Source organism: Rhinolophus ferrumequinum, chromosome 21 (assembly GCF_004115265.2).
Source record: "Rhinolophus ferrumequinum isolate MPI-CBG mRhiFer1 chromosome 21, mRhiFer1_v1.p, whole genome shotgun sequence".
In the NCBI taxonomy this organism is placed as follows: Eukaryota; Metazoa; Chordata; class Mammalia; order Chiroptera; family Rhinolophidae; genus Rhinolophus; species Rhinolophus ferrumequinum.
This window is the reverse complement of record NC_046304.1, coordinates 19,566,747-19,583,023: the sequence shown is the minus strand read 5'-3', so window position 1 is coordinate 19,583,023 and position 16,277 is coordinate 19,566,747. Positions and strand designations below refer to the sequence as shown.

At 48.7% G+C, this 16,277-nt stretch overlaps 1 protein-coding gene across 4 annotated transcripts in view; it reads left to right on the top strand.

Moving 5' to 3' along the window:
• The window catches only part of KSR1 (kinase suppressor of ras 1), a 145,044-nt gene that overhangs the window by 40,314 nt on the left and 88,453 nt on the right, over window positions 1-16,277 (top strand). The window contains exon 2 of one of the 4 annotated variants that reach the window (XM_033089261.1): window positions 8,539-8,592. The exons of the other annotated variants lie outside the window; for them this stretch is intronic. Within the exon in view, the coding sequence (XP_032945152.1) occupies window positions 8,539-8,592 (54 nt within the window). The remainder of the gene's footprint in view (window positions 1-8,538; window positions 8,593-16,277) is intronic. 4 annotated transcript variants of the gene reach the window in all.

Genomic DNA, 16,277 nt, shown 5'->3' with positions numbered 1-16,277 from the left:
ATTGCCAGCTAGCACTACTGGTTCTAGAACTGGTGCCTCTAACTAGCACTGAGGAGACAGAACCGTGCGCCTCTCACAGCCTCCAGTGTGGACTGGACCGTCCTAGGGCTGGCCCTTGGAAGTGGTCCCAAGAGACACGGTTGCCATTTGTCAGGGCCTGTGATCCAAGTAAGGAATCTGTAAAAACTTAACATCTTAAAATCTGACATTTCTCCTCCATATTCCCTTCCTTTCCTTTTGCTAATTTAAAATCAAGTCCACCCCCCACCCCCTCCCTGGCCCCATCTCCAGCCCTGGGTGAAAAGGCACTTGACTGTCATGGGGGCTGGGGTGTGGACGCTGGGAGGGGTGCAGCGGCCTCAGCTATGCACAGCCTCACAGATGGTCATTGTAGCTAGAGGGTGACCATGTCACTGGTCAGCAGCCTTCCTCTGGGCAGATGCTCATTCGTCATCTTTCTGTGCTTGCCCACGCTTGAGGGTCAGCACATTTTCTCTACCTCGACCCTCCAGCAAAATCCTGACACAGACGTTGTGTGACTTTAGGCGTTGGGGGCTGGAGTGCGATGGCCGGAATTCTGCAGCAGCATCCCAGCCTTGGACTCCCCCCCGGGGGCAGGGATGACCTTGGGCCGGGTAAGTGGCTCTGCTGCTCAGGAAGTTATCTGTGCTGTCCCCATGGCTTACTCTGTGACAGCAGTGCTAGCAGCAGCCCCGGGCGTGATAGTAACACAGTGAGACAGTGTCATCGCAGGTTACCTGTGCCAGGCCCCGTGCTGAGAGAGCTTTACGAGCATTTGCTGGTTTAATCTTCACAGCAGCCGTTCGAGGTGGGTATGATGATCGGAGAGTGCTGTCTTTTAAGATAGTTCTGAGTAGGATATCTTGAGGGAAGCGAAGGCTGTTATTTTCTCTTTAAGAGAGATTATGCTTCTTGTTAAATCTAAAGTAGAGATTCTTAACTGGGGGCATTTTGCCTGCCAGGGGACATGTGACAATATCTGGAGACATTTTTGATTGTCACAGTTTGGGAAGGGGTTTGCTATAGTCATCTTGTGGGTAGCGGCCAGGAATGCTACTAAATATCCTGTAATGCACAGGACAGCCCCCCACATTGAAGAATTATCCATCCCCAGGTGTCAGTAGTGGGAGGTTGAGAAAGTCTGATCTAAAGAGAGTAAGAGTCAGAGAATACTGAACCTTTCACCCAGTTTGATATCATTAACTTCTGCAAACCGTGATATGGGCATTGGTGCAGTTTACCATCTATTTCTGGTTCTCCCACTGAGTACACGGTAGGATTGCACTTTCCTACCTTCTTTGAGTTAGCTGGACATGTGACTTTGTGTTGGCCAATGAACTGTGAGCAGGAAGTAACATGACACTTTGAGTATCATGTTACTCTAAAAGTTCAGGTACAGTTTGTCACCTACCTTCCCCCTTACTGTGGCCACCATCAGTGCTCCCATATGGTGGAGACTCCATCAGCTGGGGTGGTGACGCGGTGGTCCGGGGGGCCTCCTGGTCAAGTCAGGGCCGTGCAGTATGAATGAGAGAAATTACCTTTGTTATGTAAACCACTGAGATTTGGGGTTGTTTGTTACCATGACATAGCCTATCGGATCCTGACTGCTGAATTTCAACTAAAACAGAAATGAGAAGTGGGGATTATGGATTAGGCAGGTGGTATGTGTTTTTTGGTATCTATCTAGATATTGCTGATAAAAGTTCAAACATCCAGTATTCGTGGATTGCTTACTCTAGTGAAGCTATTGTGCCCGGCCCATGGGAGGTTTAGAGATGCTGGTGGATTGCTTCATAGAAGAAATGCAAGGGACTTTAGGTCTGTCAGGCCCATCTAGACCTTTCTGAGATCTAAAGAGGTTGACTTACCCAACCATCTGAGTCCCCTGCCAGGATCCAGAAACACCCAGACAACGGCTCTGTGAGGCCCTCCGCACCCAGCTCAGTGGATTGTTTTAAATCAGTTACTACTCTGTGAATGCTTCGAAGGCAGAGTTCATCTTCACTTTCCCAAGACCTCTTGCAGCTTCTGACGCTAATGTTTGTCGAGTGCGTTGGGGCCGGGGTGGGGTACAGGGTAGATAGTGCTTAGTGCCGTAATGGGGTGCAGTTGGAGGGCCCTGAGAGAAGAGGTGACCAGAGGTGGCTTTCGGTGGTGGAGGCCAGGCTGATTGGGGTGTGGGCATGGAAGAGGGAGGGGCTGGGCATTTCTCAGTCTTCTCTGGGTTTCAGACGTGTAGGAAGCACCCCAATCTCAGGGTCTCCATGAGGAAGGGGTCCTGTAGGGTGGGGTGTTGTCCTTTAGCCGGCCCTAGAGAGGTCCTCCCTGGCTTTGCCTGAGCAGGTACTGCCTCACCTGTGCAGCATGTGCCCTGGGAGGCGGTGTCACTGTACAGGACTAGCTCTGAAGGCTCATTAACTATGCTCGTCTCCGTGAGAGGCTCGGGGAATGAGTGTTCCGTGCCAGGAGCAGGCTTGTCCTGGCGCAGAGCCAGAGCCCTTCCCAGCACTGCAGAACCGAGTCAGCCTGACTCACGCTCCCAGGCACCTCAATGTGCCTGTCGACAAAAGGGGCATAATCGGGAGAGCTCACCCTATCTGCCTTTCCTGGAGGTAGTCATGTCAGAGGGCTCTGTCTTATAAAGCCAGGGGCAAATGCCCTTACAGGGCAGAAAGGGAGGAATAATGAATCAGTCTGTTGCCACTCAGTTCAGGTCTTCAAGGAGCGCTCACCTGGAGGGGGATGGGACGGGAGCCTTGGGAAAGCTCTGACAGAATCTGCCCAGTGGGTACCTGTGGACCCGGACTGTGCTAGGATCACCTGTCAGTAGGATTCTCCATCTGAATCCTCTGGTTGCTGGCCAGAGGGGTCTGTCCTTCTGCCTCCTGCAGCCCAGCTTTCCTGTTTTAGGTGCTCCTCCCTCAGGGCTTGATCCTAACTCGTGTGGGCGCCATAGTGCAGCCCAGTTGCTCAGCAAGACTGCCTTTCCCACAGAGTGGGCAAGCCTGCAGGGTGTGCTTCCTGTGAGCCCTCCCCGCCCCCTCCCACTGCCCTCATTATTCCAGGAGGGATCGGTTCTTAATCCATGAAGGTGCCAATAATCTCCACCTCAGTTGGGTGATTCATGCAGATTCCGGCGTAGAGGCTTTTTTATTATTGTTAGATGGGAGGCAGTACGGCATGCAGACCCAGAGCCTTACTCTCGAGCCAGACCACCTGGTTTGAATGCCAGCCTCACCACTCCCTAGCTGTGTGATTTTGAGCAAGTTAGTAATCGGCCCGCCACTTAGTTGCTTTATCAGTAAAATGGGAGGGATACTAGTAGCTACCTCAATAGGGGTGTTGTGTGGTTTAAATGAGTTAGTATATTCAGTATATGCAGAATGCTTACAACAGTGCCAGCGCACCGTAAACATGTTCGCTATTGATGTTTTTGATGCTGTCCCTTCCCTGTCGTGCCAGGATTGATGTCACCAAGGGGTTGCCATCAGACATGCCTCCACCCAGTTCTTTGATGTCAACAGTTGGTGTGTTTTCAGTCTCACTGGAAGTACCATGCAAGCAGAGTTCACGTCTCAGCCCCACCTGCTCTGGGTGACGTAGGACTTAAGACCTTGGGATGACCAGGACAGCTTTGTATATGCTTGGTGTGCTCAGTAAGGCTCTCATTTTCTCTCTTTCCAGAAGATAGCCGCCTTTAAAAACAATGATACGTTGCAGAAACAGCCTAATAATGTTTAAAAAATAATTGGCTCAATGCCCCTGAGCTAACCCAAGCGTTTCATATCTTCTTGTCCCTGTCTGCAGGCAGATAGGCCCCTAGTAATGGATACTGTAGTCAGAGAGCACAGACGGTTTTACAATGTTATTTCCCCCCCCCCCAATAAAATACATGGAAGGCAGTAGAATAGTAATCAGCTTGGGGTCTGGGGTTTGGTGGGCTTTGGCTCAATGTACCCCCAGGCTGGATTTTTCTCTTCTGTGGTCTGGGTGTTGGTTCAGTTCCCTGGGGGACGGTGCTTTGGGTCTGCAGGTGTCATGGAAACCCCCCAGCCTGGGGAAGAAAGAGGGGAAAACTTTTTCATAGCCAGACAAACAGGTATTTCCTGTCAAGTCCCCAGCTGTTAGAGAAATCAGCCCCCTTGGTAATTCAGAAAGAGGAGCGCCACCCATGCCACTCCCCACCCCACAAGGGCCAGAAACTCCCAGGATTTAATGAAAAGAGGACAGGGGCACTGCCCAGTAGAACTTTCTGCAATAGGGAAATGTTCGTTCTACTCTTTCCAATATGGTAGCCATTAGCCACATATGGCCATTGAGCCTGAAAATGTGGCTAGTCCAAATTTTGATGTGTTCTAATAGTAAAAATATGCTGCAGATGTAGAAGACAATACAAACAAAAGAATGTAAAATATCCATTTTCAATATTGATTTTGTATATTTTATAACATGCTGAAGGGATATTTTGGATACATTTGGTTAAATAAACTCTATGATTGAAATTGGTATCATTTGTTTCTTTTTAATGTGGCTATTAGGAAATACAAAATTTCATAAGGGGCTAGCAGTATACTTTTGTTGGATAGTACTGTTTTACCATGTAGACTGGTAGCGGCTCTCCTGCTCCCTGAAGGCCTAATGTCGCTTGGAGAGGGGAGAAATGAAACCCACCTGGGCACCAGGCCTCTCCCATGTGCTCCCATGCCTCCTGCTCCTAAACCTGCCGCCTGAGTGAAGAAGGAGCAAAATACCCTGGGGCAGAGTGTCTGCTCTGGCAGCTACCCTGGTTATACCTCTGGGGTTTTGGGAACAGGAAGTCAGGTCACTTCTCGAGGTGGGGAGTGGCTGGCTTTGGGTGGACTTTCGGGGTGTGCACATGGGCTTAAGGGTGTCATACTATACTCGTTGTCATGAATCCTGGCTCTGGGCAGTTAGAATACTGTCTAGCATTGATTGGGTGCCAAACTCTGTGCTGGGCATTTTATCATTCCACTGACTCCTCCCACCTGGCTGGGAGGTGCCATGATACCCATTTTGCAGATGAGGATCACCAAGGGCCTAAGTAGTAACATATTGGCCGGGAGTCCTGCCGTTGGGTAAGTGCTGGAGCTTACAGTGAACCCTCCGTCTGACTCAAAGTCATTCTCTGCCCCACACCACTCTTTTCTGGGCCCAGTCCCTCTGTTTCCTCTGACCCTCAGTTTCCTGATGTAAACAGAAGAGGTGGAGAAGGAGCAGGGATAGAACACAAGCTTTAGAGTCAGGGTGACTGTCCTGGAGAGAGGACACGTGCACTTGTCCCCACCAGGTGTTGCTTTCCTGTGTTAACTAATTTTTGGCCTGAATCTTGAACAGACCCATAAGAGAACCCAGGTGCCCAGAGGTTGGGCAGCCAGACCTGATGCCCCAGCAGATCTTCTGCAGTATGAGCAAAAACCCAGCTTTCTGCATTTCAGGCATTTGGGGACAACCCTGCTCCCTAGTACCTAGGCCAAGTGCCTTTTAAACACTGAATAAATATTGGTTAAAAGGCAGAGCCTCCGTTAGGCGTGTGTTTGTTGGGGGAGGAGGGACAGGACCCAGCCTTAGCCTCAACCTCCTTGTCCAGCGTCCAGGGGTGGGCAGATTTGGCTCCTAGGTAGTGGAGGTCCTGGCATAATCCTCGCTTGGGGGCCTGCAGAGGCCGGCACCCCTAGCCCCCTTCCTCTTGGCATCCAGGGAAAAAGGCGATCCTTGTGTCCACATCAGTCCACCCTGAAGAGGTGTAAGGGTTAAGTGAGAACATGTAAAAGGGCTTGGTAAAACATGTGAAACCGTGGTGAGGGTCATCTTGTGTAGTTTCGTGGACATTTTTGAGACACGATGGAATTGGAAAGAACCCGAGAGCTGGAGAAACCCGAGCCCTTCCCCTGGATAGCTGAGTGGCCTTAGCTTCAGGTAATAGGTAACTGAACCTCCCAAGCCTCAGTGCCCTTGTCTGTAAAGTAGGGTTGCTGAGAAGATTTGAACGAGACTCTGAGCCTGGCATGTGCACAGTAGATGCTCAGCTGCCTCTCTTTTTCTGAATCCTTGGACAGTGCTGCAATGATCTGCTTGGTTGACAGCTGTCAAGAGAACGTTTGTCTAACTTCTTTTTAAAGTGGACAAGTACCATTTCCTGGCTCAATTCTTGGCAGTGAATGAGTTTCAGTCCTCCTTTGAGCGCCCTGCAGTACCTCCCCGCCGTGCACTTCTGGGCCAGCGTTATCTCAGGATTGACAGCTGCTCTGCCCCAGTAATAACACAGCACGTCTTCACGTCCCTGATTTTCACAGCTGTCCTGAGAGTGGGCAGGACAGCCATCATCCCTGTCTTGGGTGTCAGAAGATAAGGGTGAGCAGACCTTGGAAAAACAATCTAGCCACTCTAAAAAACCTTGCCAACAGCTCTTTTGCTGGTCACGTCTGCCTCAGAGAAAAAGTGAGAAAGGTGGGATAGAGATTTTTAGTTCATTTTGCTCTTGCAGAATGGTTGGCTGGGTAGAGGTGGACAAAAAGCATCGGGTGGGGACAGCTGGCGGTGGCTGGAAACTTACCTTCAATAAACCTCTGGCCACCTATGGGCAGTTGACTGTTGGTGCAGATACCATTATGATGACTCAGAACCTGGAAGGGTCTCTGCTCTTTTCCTCCCCAGTCTCAGTGCTTAGGAAGCTGGGGAGGCGGCAGGTGAGTACCTGGGAGCAGCTTTGCTTGCCGGTGGGGAGAGGAAGGTGTGCCAGGTTCTGCAGGCTGCCTGTGCTCTTCTGGGAAGAAGGTTAACAGCCACTAATGGGTGGAGGCTTCAGTGGGCACTTGGGGACTAGGGCTCAGAAAGCAAGGGCGGCAGCCTGCCCTCTGTAGCTGTCTGACTCCTTTCATGAGGGGCCTGTAGAGAACGGGGCCAAGTTTTCTGCAGAACCCCAGGGGCCCCTGGGCCAGTAGGGCTTGGCTGTGTTTTGGTTGAGTTATCTCTGTAGATAGAATGTGTGACGTAAAGGCAACTTGGTCAACCATGGAAGCTTAAGAAAGGGGAAGGTTCCTGAGTCAAAGCAAGTTTGCCCAGGGGAGAGGGCACCCAGCGATTAGACTTCTGTGCGTTCCATCACTGTGGTTAGCTGTAAACATCCAGGGTTTTTTTGTCTTTTACTCGATGCCACCAAACATGGTGGTTCTCAAACTAGGTGTTAGGTAAGGACAAGCTCACCCAGAAACATCTGTGGAAGTGTAAGCCTGTGTACTGGGGAGAACACACTGATTTATGCAGGCTTTCTAGGATTGCAGAACTGGAGATGGCAGTTTCTCACCATAAAACAATAAGATGGCTTCGTGTAGTCTATACCATGTTTCCCCGAAAACAAGACCGAGCCGGACAATTAGCTCTAATGCATCTTTTGGAGCAAAAATTAATGTAAGACCCGGTATTATATTATATTATATTATATTATATTATATTATATTATATTATATTATATTATATTAATTATATTATATTATGTTATATTAACCTGGTCTTATATTGTGTAAGATCCAGTCTTACATTATAGTAAAATAAGACCGGATCTTATATTAATTTTTGCTCCAAAAGATGCGTTAGAGCTGATGGTCCGGCTAGCTTTTATTTTCGGGGAAACAGGGTAGCAGTCTTGTATGTGTTCCGTTAGCTTGGGCCTGGGAGTGGGCCAGATTCTGGACCCGTCTCCTCACTGAGATCCTGACCCCTGACTGGGCTCTAATGACGCAACAAAAACATTCACCTCCTTCTCCTGTAGTGACTCTCCTAGTGCTTTCTGAGTTTCTCCTACCTTGGTTATCCATCACTAATCTAGGGAATCAATGTATATGTCCACAATAGTGTCCTTCCTCCAAAACCTTACAATTCTGGGTTTTGGGGATAGAGATGAATATAGTTGAAGCAGCCAGGAAAGGGTGAGAGTTTCTGACCACAAATATGAGCACCCCTCCCCTCCCTTTCTGAAGGGTTTGTTGTAGAGACATCATTCCTTTTCCTTTTTAACTGTTTATATTGCAAAATATAACACAGATTCAGGTAAGTACCCAAAACATAAATGTACAGCTTGATGAATTTTCACAAAGGGCACATCCTTATAACCAGTGGCCAAAAGCCAGAAATGGACCCTTCCATCGCCCAGAAGTCTCCCTGATCATGACCCCTTTCCTTACCACCAGAAGTAACACTGGCCTGACTCACACTTGTCACTTCCTTGCTTCTTAAAACCATTATTTCACCGCTAACGCATCCCTAAGCACTGCCATTTAGTTTTGCCTGTTTTTTGAACTTTCAATAAGGAGAATCCTATTGTATGTATTCTTCAGTGTCTGACTTCTTTTGCTCAACATTGTTCGTGAAACTCAGGCATTTTTGTTGCAGGTAGCTGTCGTTGATTCACGTTCATTGCCGTGTATTACTCCATCGAATGATTAGCACTATTTTTGTGTGCATTCTCCTGTTGATGGCCATTTGGTTTGTTTACAGTTTGGGACGGTTACCAAAAAACGCTGCTCTGATCATTGTCGGACGTGCCTTGTGGTAAGCTCATGTGTGTGTGCTTGTGCACATGTCCCCGTGCTTTCTGTTGGGCATACCTGGTGGTGGAATCATGGCATCACATCCTGTCTTCATGGCAGCATTGTCAGCACAGAGGGATGGTTGACTCAGCTAGCAAGTGTGGGAAGCTTGCTCAGTGCCCTGCCTCTGTATCCCTTGAGTTGTCTCTGAGCTCCTCCTGGGGCCACATCACCTTTCCAGGTATTGTGGGAGCTAGAGTCCTAATGCTTGTGTGCTGCGCCTGGCTAACTCTGCAGGGGGAATCTGTGAGTGGTGTGTCGCAGACTGGTCAGGAGAGTGTACTGGCAGTGTGAGGACACAGCCTTTTCATCACACTCCTCCAGGTGGACCCGACTGCCCAGTCCCTTTAAGCTTCGGTGTGTGCCTGCAGCATTTTCTCCCAAGTGGCTCTGGCACCCTTCCAGCATAGTGAGTGCGGAATGGTCAGGGAGGCTGAGGCCTCAGCCGCTGAAGTCTCCTGGCCACTGCTTGTGGTGCAGCTAAGCTCTTAATGTGTTTTCATAATCAAAGCAGAAAGGTCCCATTGTGGCACTAACGCCTTTGCAATAAAGCGCTTTTTGTTTCCTCACAGAATTCCAAGTTGAAAAAGCAAGTCAGCTTAGCAATACCAATTAATGGCCATTTGCCACTGCAGCAGCTAGGCAGTCTCCTTGTAAGTAACGGAGGGCCAGTCTGTGTTTTATTGGGGCACCCCAAAGCACAAAAATACTTGGCAGGGTACTTGGAGAAACACAGTAAGACATTATGAGTCATTTTCATCACCATGGAATTATAATCTGATATTAATGTCAATTAGGGTTCATTTGACTCTATGTTTAGAAAATGAAAATAACAGAGGGTTAAACAAGTAAGGGAGTAGTTTTCTCATGACACAAGAAGTCCAGAGGCAGGCAGTCCTAGGGCTCCATGTTGACTCCTTCTATCTTTTTGCTCTATCATCCTTAACATGTGACCTGTTCCCTCATGCTCTCAGAATGGCTGCTGTATCTCCAGGCTTCACATCTGCATTCCAGGCAGAAAGAAGGGGAGAAGGAAGCTGACTTTTGCCAACTGACTCTTACGCATGTTGAGGGAAACTAACTTCCTGAAAGTACCAAGTTGGCTAGAACTGGGTCATGTGGCAACTACTGGTTGCAAGGGAGCCTGGGAGCTGAGCACATCATTACTCTGAACAAAATTAGGAAGTTCAGGAAGAAGGAGAGAGTGGACATGGGAAGGCAGCTAACAGCAGGCGCCATAATTTACTAGATAGCGTAGGGAACAAGTCGTTTCACATAAAGTGAATTTTCTTGGTAGCACACTTATTCCTGTGAGCACAAAAATATATTTTAATCGTTTTAAATGGTTCAAGAAGGCACATGCCTTTTCTTTGAAACAATCTAATGACATTTTTTCCCACTGTGGCTGGGAAAATAGAGGTCTCACTACCTCTATTGAGGTGTGGTTTGACTCCTCATATAATGGTTCCAGAAAAGTACACTTTTTGAATCTTGGGTCTGCTTTGTAGTTTTTCCCCACTTCTTCCATTATTGCCATCACATCTTGTGGTCTCTGTGTACTTAGCTCTAGATACAGCAGGTCCTCAAATAACATCATTTCGTTCAACATCATTGTGTCGTAACATTGAGGAGATGCTGTAGGAGCTTGAGTCTTTTTATTATTATATTTATTGGGATGATTTAACTCTTGTTCATATCAATTAGCTTATGGTAAAACTGGTTTCCTTATGTGTTGTTTCGCTTCAAGTTGCAGAACCTATCAATGATGGTAAGTGAGGACTTACTGTACCGTGGTTCTTCTCACCTTCAAATTTTCTGCTTTCTATAGTGTATGAATGGGTGATACCAGGTAAGCAAAGGTCATAGTGCACATGGCTGGAGGGAGGAGGCTTTGAGCGAGAGAGAGCATGGAGGGCTCTAGGTTCAGTAGAGCCTTTGTGAGTAGGCAGTGGAGTCTGTTTTATCAGCTCAGAAGCATTTGATCTCTTCTGGCCTACCAGATACGAGAATTAATTATTATACTTAAAAAAAGAGAGAGAGGTATTTCCCATCATATCCTCCAGCCAAGGTGATATTGGACAGTTGGTTTTATGTGGCTGACTTACTGCTCATTTTCCTACTACCACTCAAAATAACTCCCTCCTGTCCCTGGGAATCCAAAGCCCCATTTGATAAGCACAACATCTACTACAAAACCCGGTTTTGTCCAATTGAGAGACCGATCACCTCTAGGCAGTAACCAAAGGAGAAAATCAAGAAAAGGTAGCTGCGTGACTTGGGATAGTTACCTAATCTCTGTGTCTATTTCCTCATCTGTAAAAGGGGATAATAATAATTGCCTTGGAGTCATTGTATGAAATAAATCACAATGATTTTAGAAATGGAATAGTGCCTACCACATGGTAAATGCTCAATACAAACTATTATTAATATTGTCAACAGTATCACAGATGGCAGTGTGTTCATTGTAGGATTGGCCCCCGCCTGGAAAAGTGTTTTGAAAGACACCTGAGCCATGTTTACCTGATGACAGAGCTAAATCTATTGGGACAACACTGGGGAACCAAGAACACATGTTTTAGTGTCTTTGCCCTGTTCCCCTCCTATGACAGTGCAGAGTGGAGTTTCTTCCTTCCAATAATAATTTTTAAATCTGATTATAAAACGAACATTGCTCATTAAGGAAAATTTGAGAAACATAAAAACAATAAAGAAAATGTTACATCACTCTTAAAAAAACGTGTCTGTGTGTGTGTGTGTGTGTGTGTGTGTGTGTGTGTAAGGAAGGAGGGAGGGAGGGAGGAGAGAGAGAACATGAATTTTAAAAAGATGGGGCTGCCTGTGCTTTTTGCTTTGTAAGCTGCTTCCATTTCAGGGCACAGTAAATCAGGAGGGGCCTCTCATTTAAGTATAGCTGTATAGCATTCCACGGGGTGGGTTTTTACCTGGAATTGGAAGAGACCTCTCAGAACTGAAGACTGACTGGCTTTCCTGGGTGATGATAGGGAAAACTCCCTTGGCCCTCTTCCATATTGTGACACCTGCTTTGGTCCAGCTTTGGGACTGAGTGACACAGTTGGGCCTCTATGTTCTGTAATTGTGGACATGATAAGCGAGGATCGGGTGTAGATTTGGGGGCCTGGAATGATTTCACCTACAGGCAGAAGCATATTTAAGGAAGAAGAACCATTGTAAGCTAAAGCAGTCAAACAGTTTAAGCTATTTATTCATTGAGTCACTATTGAGGACCTGCTGTGTGCCACCACATCAGGTGAGAAGTTCTTGATAGAGAAACAAACAAGACAGGGCCTGGGCTCTCTAGGAGCTTCCAGTCTTAGACACTGTCACGGCCTCAGGGTGAAGGGTGAGAAAATCAGTTGGTGATTTGGAACCACCAGGGCTTTGCGGGAGGGAGGGACATTCCAGGGGAGGGAGCCTTGTGAGCGAGGCCCTGGAGGTGTGAAGCAGCGTGCGTGGATCAGGTTAGCAGCTAGATGAAGCAATAGCTACACCTTTTCATTTCTCATTAATACTGGGGTAGGGAAGCTGCACTTGTGAAATGTGGCATGAACTTTAATATTCTTAAAGTGACAGCAAAGGCCATGGGTACTTGTTTGGAAAACACTGAACGTTTTCTTCCTGTGCTTTCGCTGGGAAGTGTAGATTTCCCTCCAGAACATTATAGAAGTAGTTTCTAGGAACTCCGGTGTTTGCAGTCCACCCGTCCACCTACCCATCCATTCGCCGAGTGCCTCCTCTCTACTGGGGACTGTAGTGGGGACCCAGCGCCTGCCCTTGTCGGCCCTCACAGTGTGTCCAGGGAGGTGGACATCTAAGGTTATACTTGACATTCAGTGCTGACAGGTTCTGTGGGCAAGTGGAGGTAGAAGCAAGAATTCTGTCAGCGGGAGTGGGGGAAGCTTAAGACTGAGATGAGCAAAGGGGAGGAAAAGTGTATCAGGACCCCTTCTCCATCCCCCCACGCCCCTTCCCCCAAGGGCAGTCTTAGTAATGTTGGGGAAGTTCCACACCCCTCCGTTGTGCTGCAGTGGCAAAAAGACGGAAAGCAGCCTGTAACGCAACAGACATTCACTGGGGCCTGCACCGGCTGGACACTGTGGTAGGACATGTGTATCATTCATTCATTAATCCTGAGCAGTGTTTTACAGCAAGGAATTGTGGCTCAAATGTTAGGTGATTTATCCAGGTCACGTTGCCTAGAAGGGGTGGGGCTGGCATTTGGTCCAGGTTTACTTGACCCTGAAGCCTTCGGCTACAGAACTCTACAGAACTCACTTGTGGACCTTGAAAGCTGCTGGTGACAGGGTGAGAGGTGGGGTGGGAGGAGTCATGTCTGACCAGAGGCTTCCTCAGATAATGGCTTGTTGTGGTCAGCAAACAGAAACCCCGGTTGTGGGTCCCCTGCAGGGGGGCAGCCCGGATGACTTGGAAATGAGGTTTTTTGTTTAATCAAAATAGTAACGTACCTGGATGGCCCCCACCCCTTAACAATCCCCAATCGCTCCACATGCCTCAGATGTGGGATCTGGGAGCCTCTGCCCTTCTCTGCACCTTGGTTTCTGAACGCAGGTCCAGGCCTGCACTATGGCTCAGGCGTGGGGCAATGTTGGGGGTGAATCAGTGACTCCTTTCCCCCAGAGGCAGGAAGACACAAAAATCCCTTCAAGGTTGTTTAGTTCAGCAACACTCCTCTCCATGCTCATTTTACAGCTGAGGAAACCAAGGCTCGTTGAACGCCAAGCATTTGGCTTCTGTGGTGTCAGCCAACTTCACTCTGACTTCCTGGCCGAGGCAGGTTTGGTGCCAAGAACAAGTAACTGGGATGGTATGATTAGTCTGTGCCACACTGACAGTCACAGGACTTCAGCTGTCCTGGGGTGAGACCTCCCTTCGCTGCACAGCCTCGCCTTGGGCACATGACCGTGGCGAGAACCAAGCCGGGCGGGGGCAGCAGTGAGGGATTCAGAGTCAAGGACCAAAGGGTAGTTTGTGGCACAGGCTTTAAATCTGGCCTCCACCGCCTTGGGAGATGCTCTTCCCCCAGGGGAGCCTCAGTTTCCCCATCTGGAAATGGGGATAGTTATACTGACCTTCGCTGGGTGCAAGGCAGAGTGAGGTCTTGGTCATGGCAGCGACGGCGCCTTGCAGAAGGGAGAAGGGAATGAATGCACAGCTGACATCAGGCCTTTGGTCCAGCTCTTTGTATTTAATTATTTCATTTCACGCCTTATGCCTCCTCTGAGGTAGGCGGCACTGTTCCCATTTCCAGGCGCGGTGATGAGGTTCGGAGAGGTTACCAGCCTTGCCCAAGGTCACAGAGCAAGTGGAATGTGACTCCAAGATTCTTTCCACTGCGCCATGACAAAATTTCCGTGTGTATGGAAGATGGCCTTCCGTAAATTGCACCGAAGGGATTTAGGTCACACCCCGGGACGCGTTCGTTCGTAGATCCAAGTGGTGTCTGTATCTTGCTACTGGCCGGGCAGTAGTAGCAGAACGCAATAGGTAAATATCGTCCTTAGCTGGTTCATGTGCCTGCGGAGGATTACGTTTTTCTCCTCCCTGGACATTCACTTTGGAAAGATGAAACCTCCGATTTGTGGCCAACAGTGTGATCAGAAGCTAAATGAGTTCATGTTTGGAAGGGCTTTGGACTGTGCCTGGCACACACCAAGTGCAGTGCCTACTAAGTGTGTGTTCGATAAAGTGGACGTAAATAAATAAATAAATAAATAAATAAGTAAGTAAAATGCTAATGACACCCCTGCTGGCCAGAAAGTCTCCTCATCTTGGCCGGTTTTTCCATGCTGAGCATTTGTACAATGGACCTTTGTTCTTCTGCCCCTTTGAAAGCGGCCTCTCCATGGCTGACTCACAGGCAGGAGGCCGGGTTGTGGCTGCCCAAGTTTCTGAGGCCCCGGCTGCCTCTCACTCTTGCTGTCTTCCACCAGGGGTGCTCCTGAGTGGGAGGTGGACAGAAAGGGGTGCCGCCTTCACCCTGTGGACAAAGGAGGGAGACCCGGCCCCAGGAGGGGGCATCTAGCCGGCTGAGAGCGGGTAGAGACAGGGAGAGCATTGGAGATGGTGTGATTCCCCATTCGCCTGTCTCCCTAACTGGACTCTTAGAGAATCCAGCCTTAAATCATCTCATCCCGACAGCCTGTGTGGCCTCTGCCTCACTTGGGCAGGTTCCGGGTCAATCTGTAAAATGGGATGCTCAGCCCTCAAGCCCTGGTAGCTGCCACCACTGGGAACATTGTTTAAAACAGTGGTTCTTAATCCTGTCTGCACGTTTGAATCACCTGCAGTGCTTTTGAAATACACTGATGTTGGGGGCACAGACCTCAGACCAATATCTCTGGGTGAGTGGGGGTCTGGGCATCTCTCTTCCTACACCCCCTCCCCGTGACGGACACACAATGAGGGTGGAGAACGTTGGGTTCCAATGCTAGAACTGAGAGGACTGTCCCACGTCCCACCTTTGGTTTGTCCACAAGGATGAGGAGTTGACAGAAACTACTCTGGTGGAGACAGATTGGGTTAGAAACGGGTCCCCATTTTGGAACTTGGGGCTTTCCTCCAAACCACTCACTGCTGCCTTGTTACTCTCCATGTTCATGGTTACAGGAAAGGAAGGCAGTTGGTTGCGATGCTGATGGTGGTGATACAGTGTCTGCTCATCACCCATGCCAGCAGGGAGACCAAGCTTGGCGTCACTTCATCCAGGAAGACTTGGCGGAAGCTCCCACTGAGCGTTTAATCTTTCTGTTCTTTGTGCTTCCTTTATCTCCCACATTATTTACCATCACATCTTCTCGTGTAGGATCACAAGTATTTATTTTCTAGGCTGTGAGCTCCCTGGGACAGGTTCTAGGTTATAGCCATCATTATAAATCCGTGCCTGGACAGAGCAGGTGTTCAGTGAATGTTTGTGGAGTGGGAGGGTGGATACCCGTCTAGGAGTGTTCTGTCGCTCTTCTGAGCCCCTGGGTTAAATGGGTCAAGGCAGCCACCTTTCTGCATTTGAGGCAAGTCCAGGTGGAAAATGCACGGCCAGGTAGTCAGTCAGTAAAAACAGGGCAGGGAAGAGGCTATGTATACTGATCCTGGCAAGACTAGCTTACCTAAAAATAGCCACAGCTCCTCCTGCGCAGCTCCCGTCTTCCCCTTTCCAGTGTACGTGGCACAGCTGGAATCTGGCTTGTGTTTGGAAATAAACAAGTTGGCCCCTCTCTCTGCCTGGGACTTTCCTTTATCAGGAGACACTCATAAGCCACCACCCAAGATGAGATGTTTCTTTCCAGCCGCTGGAGAACTCTGGGGAAAAGTGGGAGGGCTTGTAGTGGGTCAGACACTGATAAATTGTCCTCTTCTGTCTTCATGTTGGTATTTGGGGAGGCCTTGAGGGAGTGGGCTTGATATGAAGTGATTTGGGGGGGGGGAGGCAGAGGGCTTGCTTTTTTTTTTTCCCCCTTCCAAGTGCTGCCAGAGGGGAAAGACTCTGTATCCATCTTAAGGGAAAGGTGATACAGAGAGATTAATGTGTGCACCCACTCTGAGTGTTGGCTGCTCCCCTAAATTGCATTTTGCAGGGTGGCCCATCCTCACATTGCAGCGAGGCAGCAC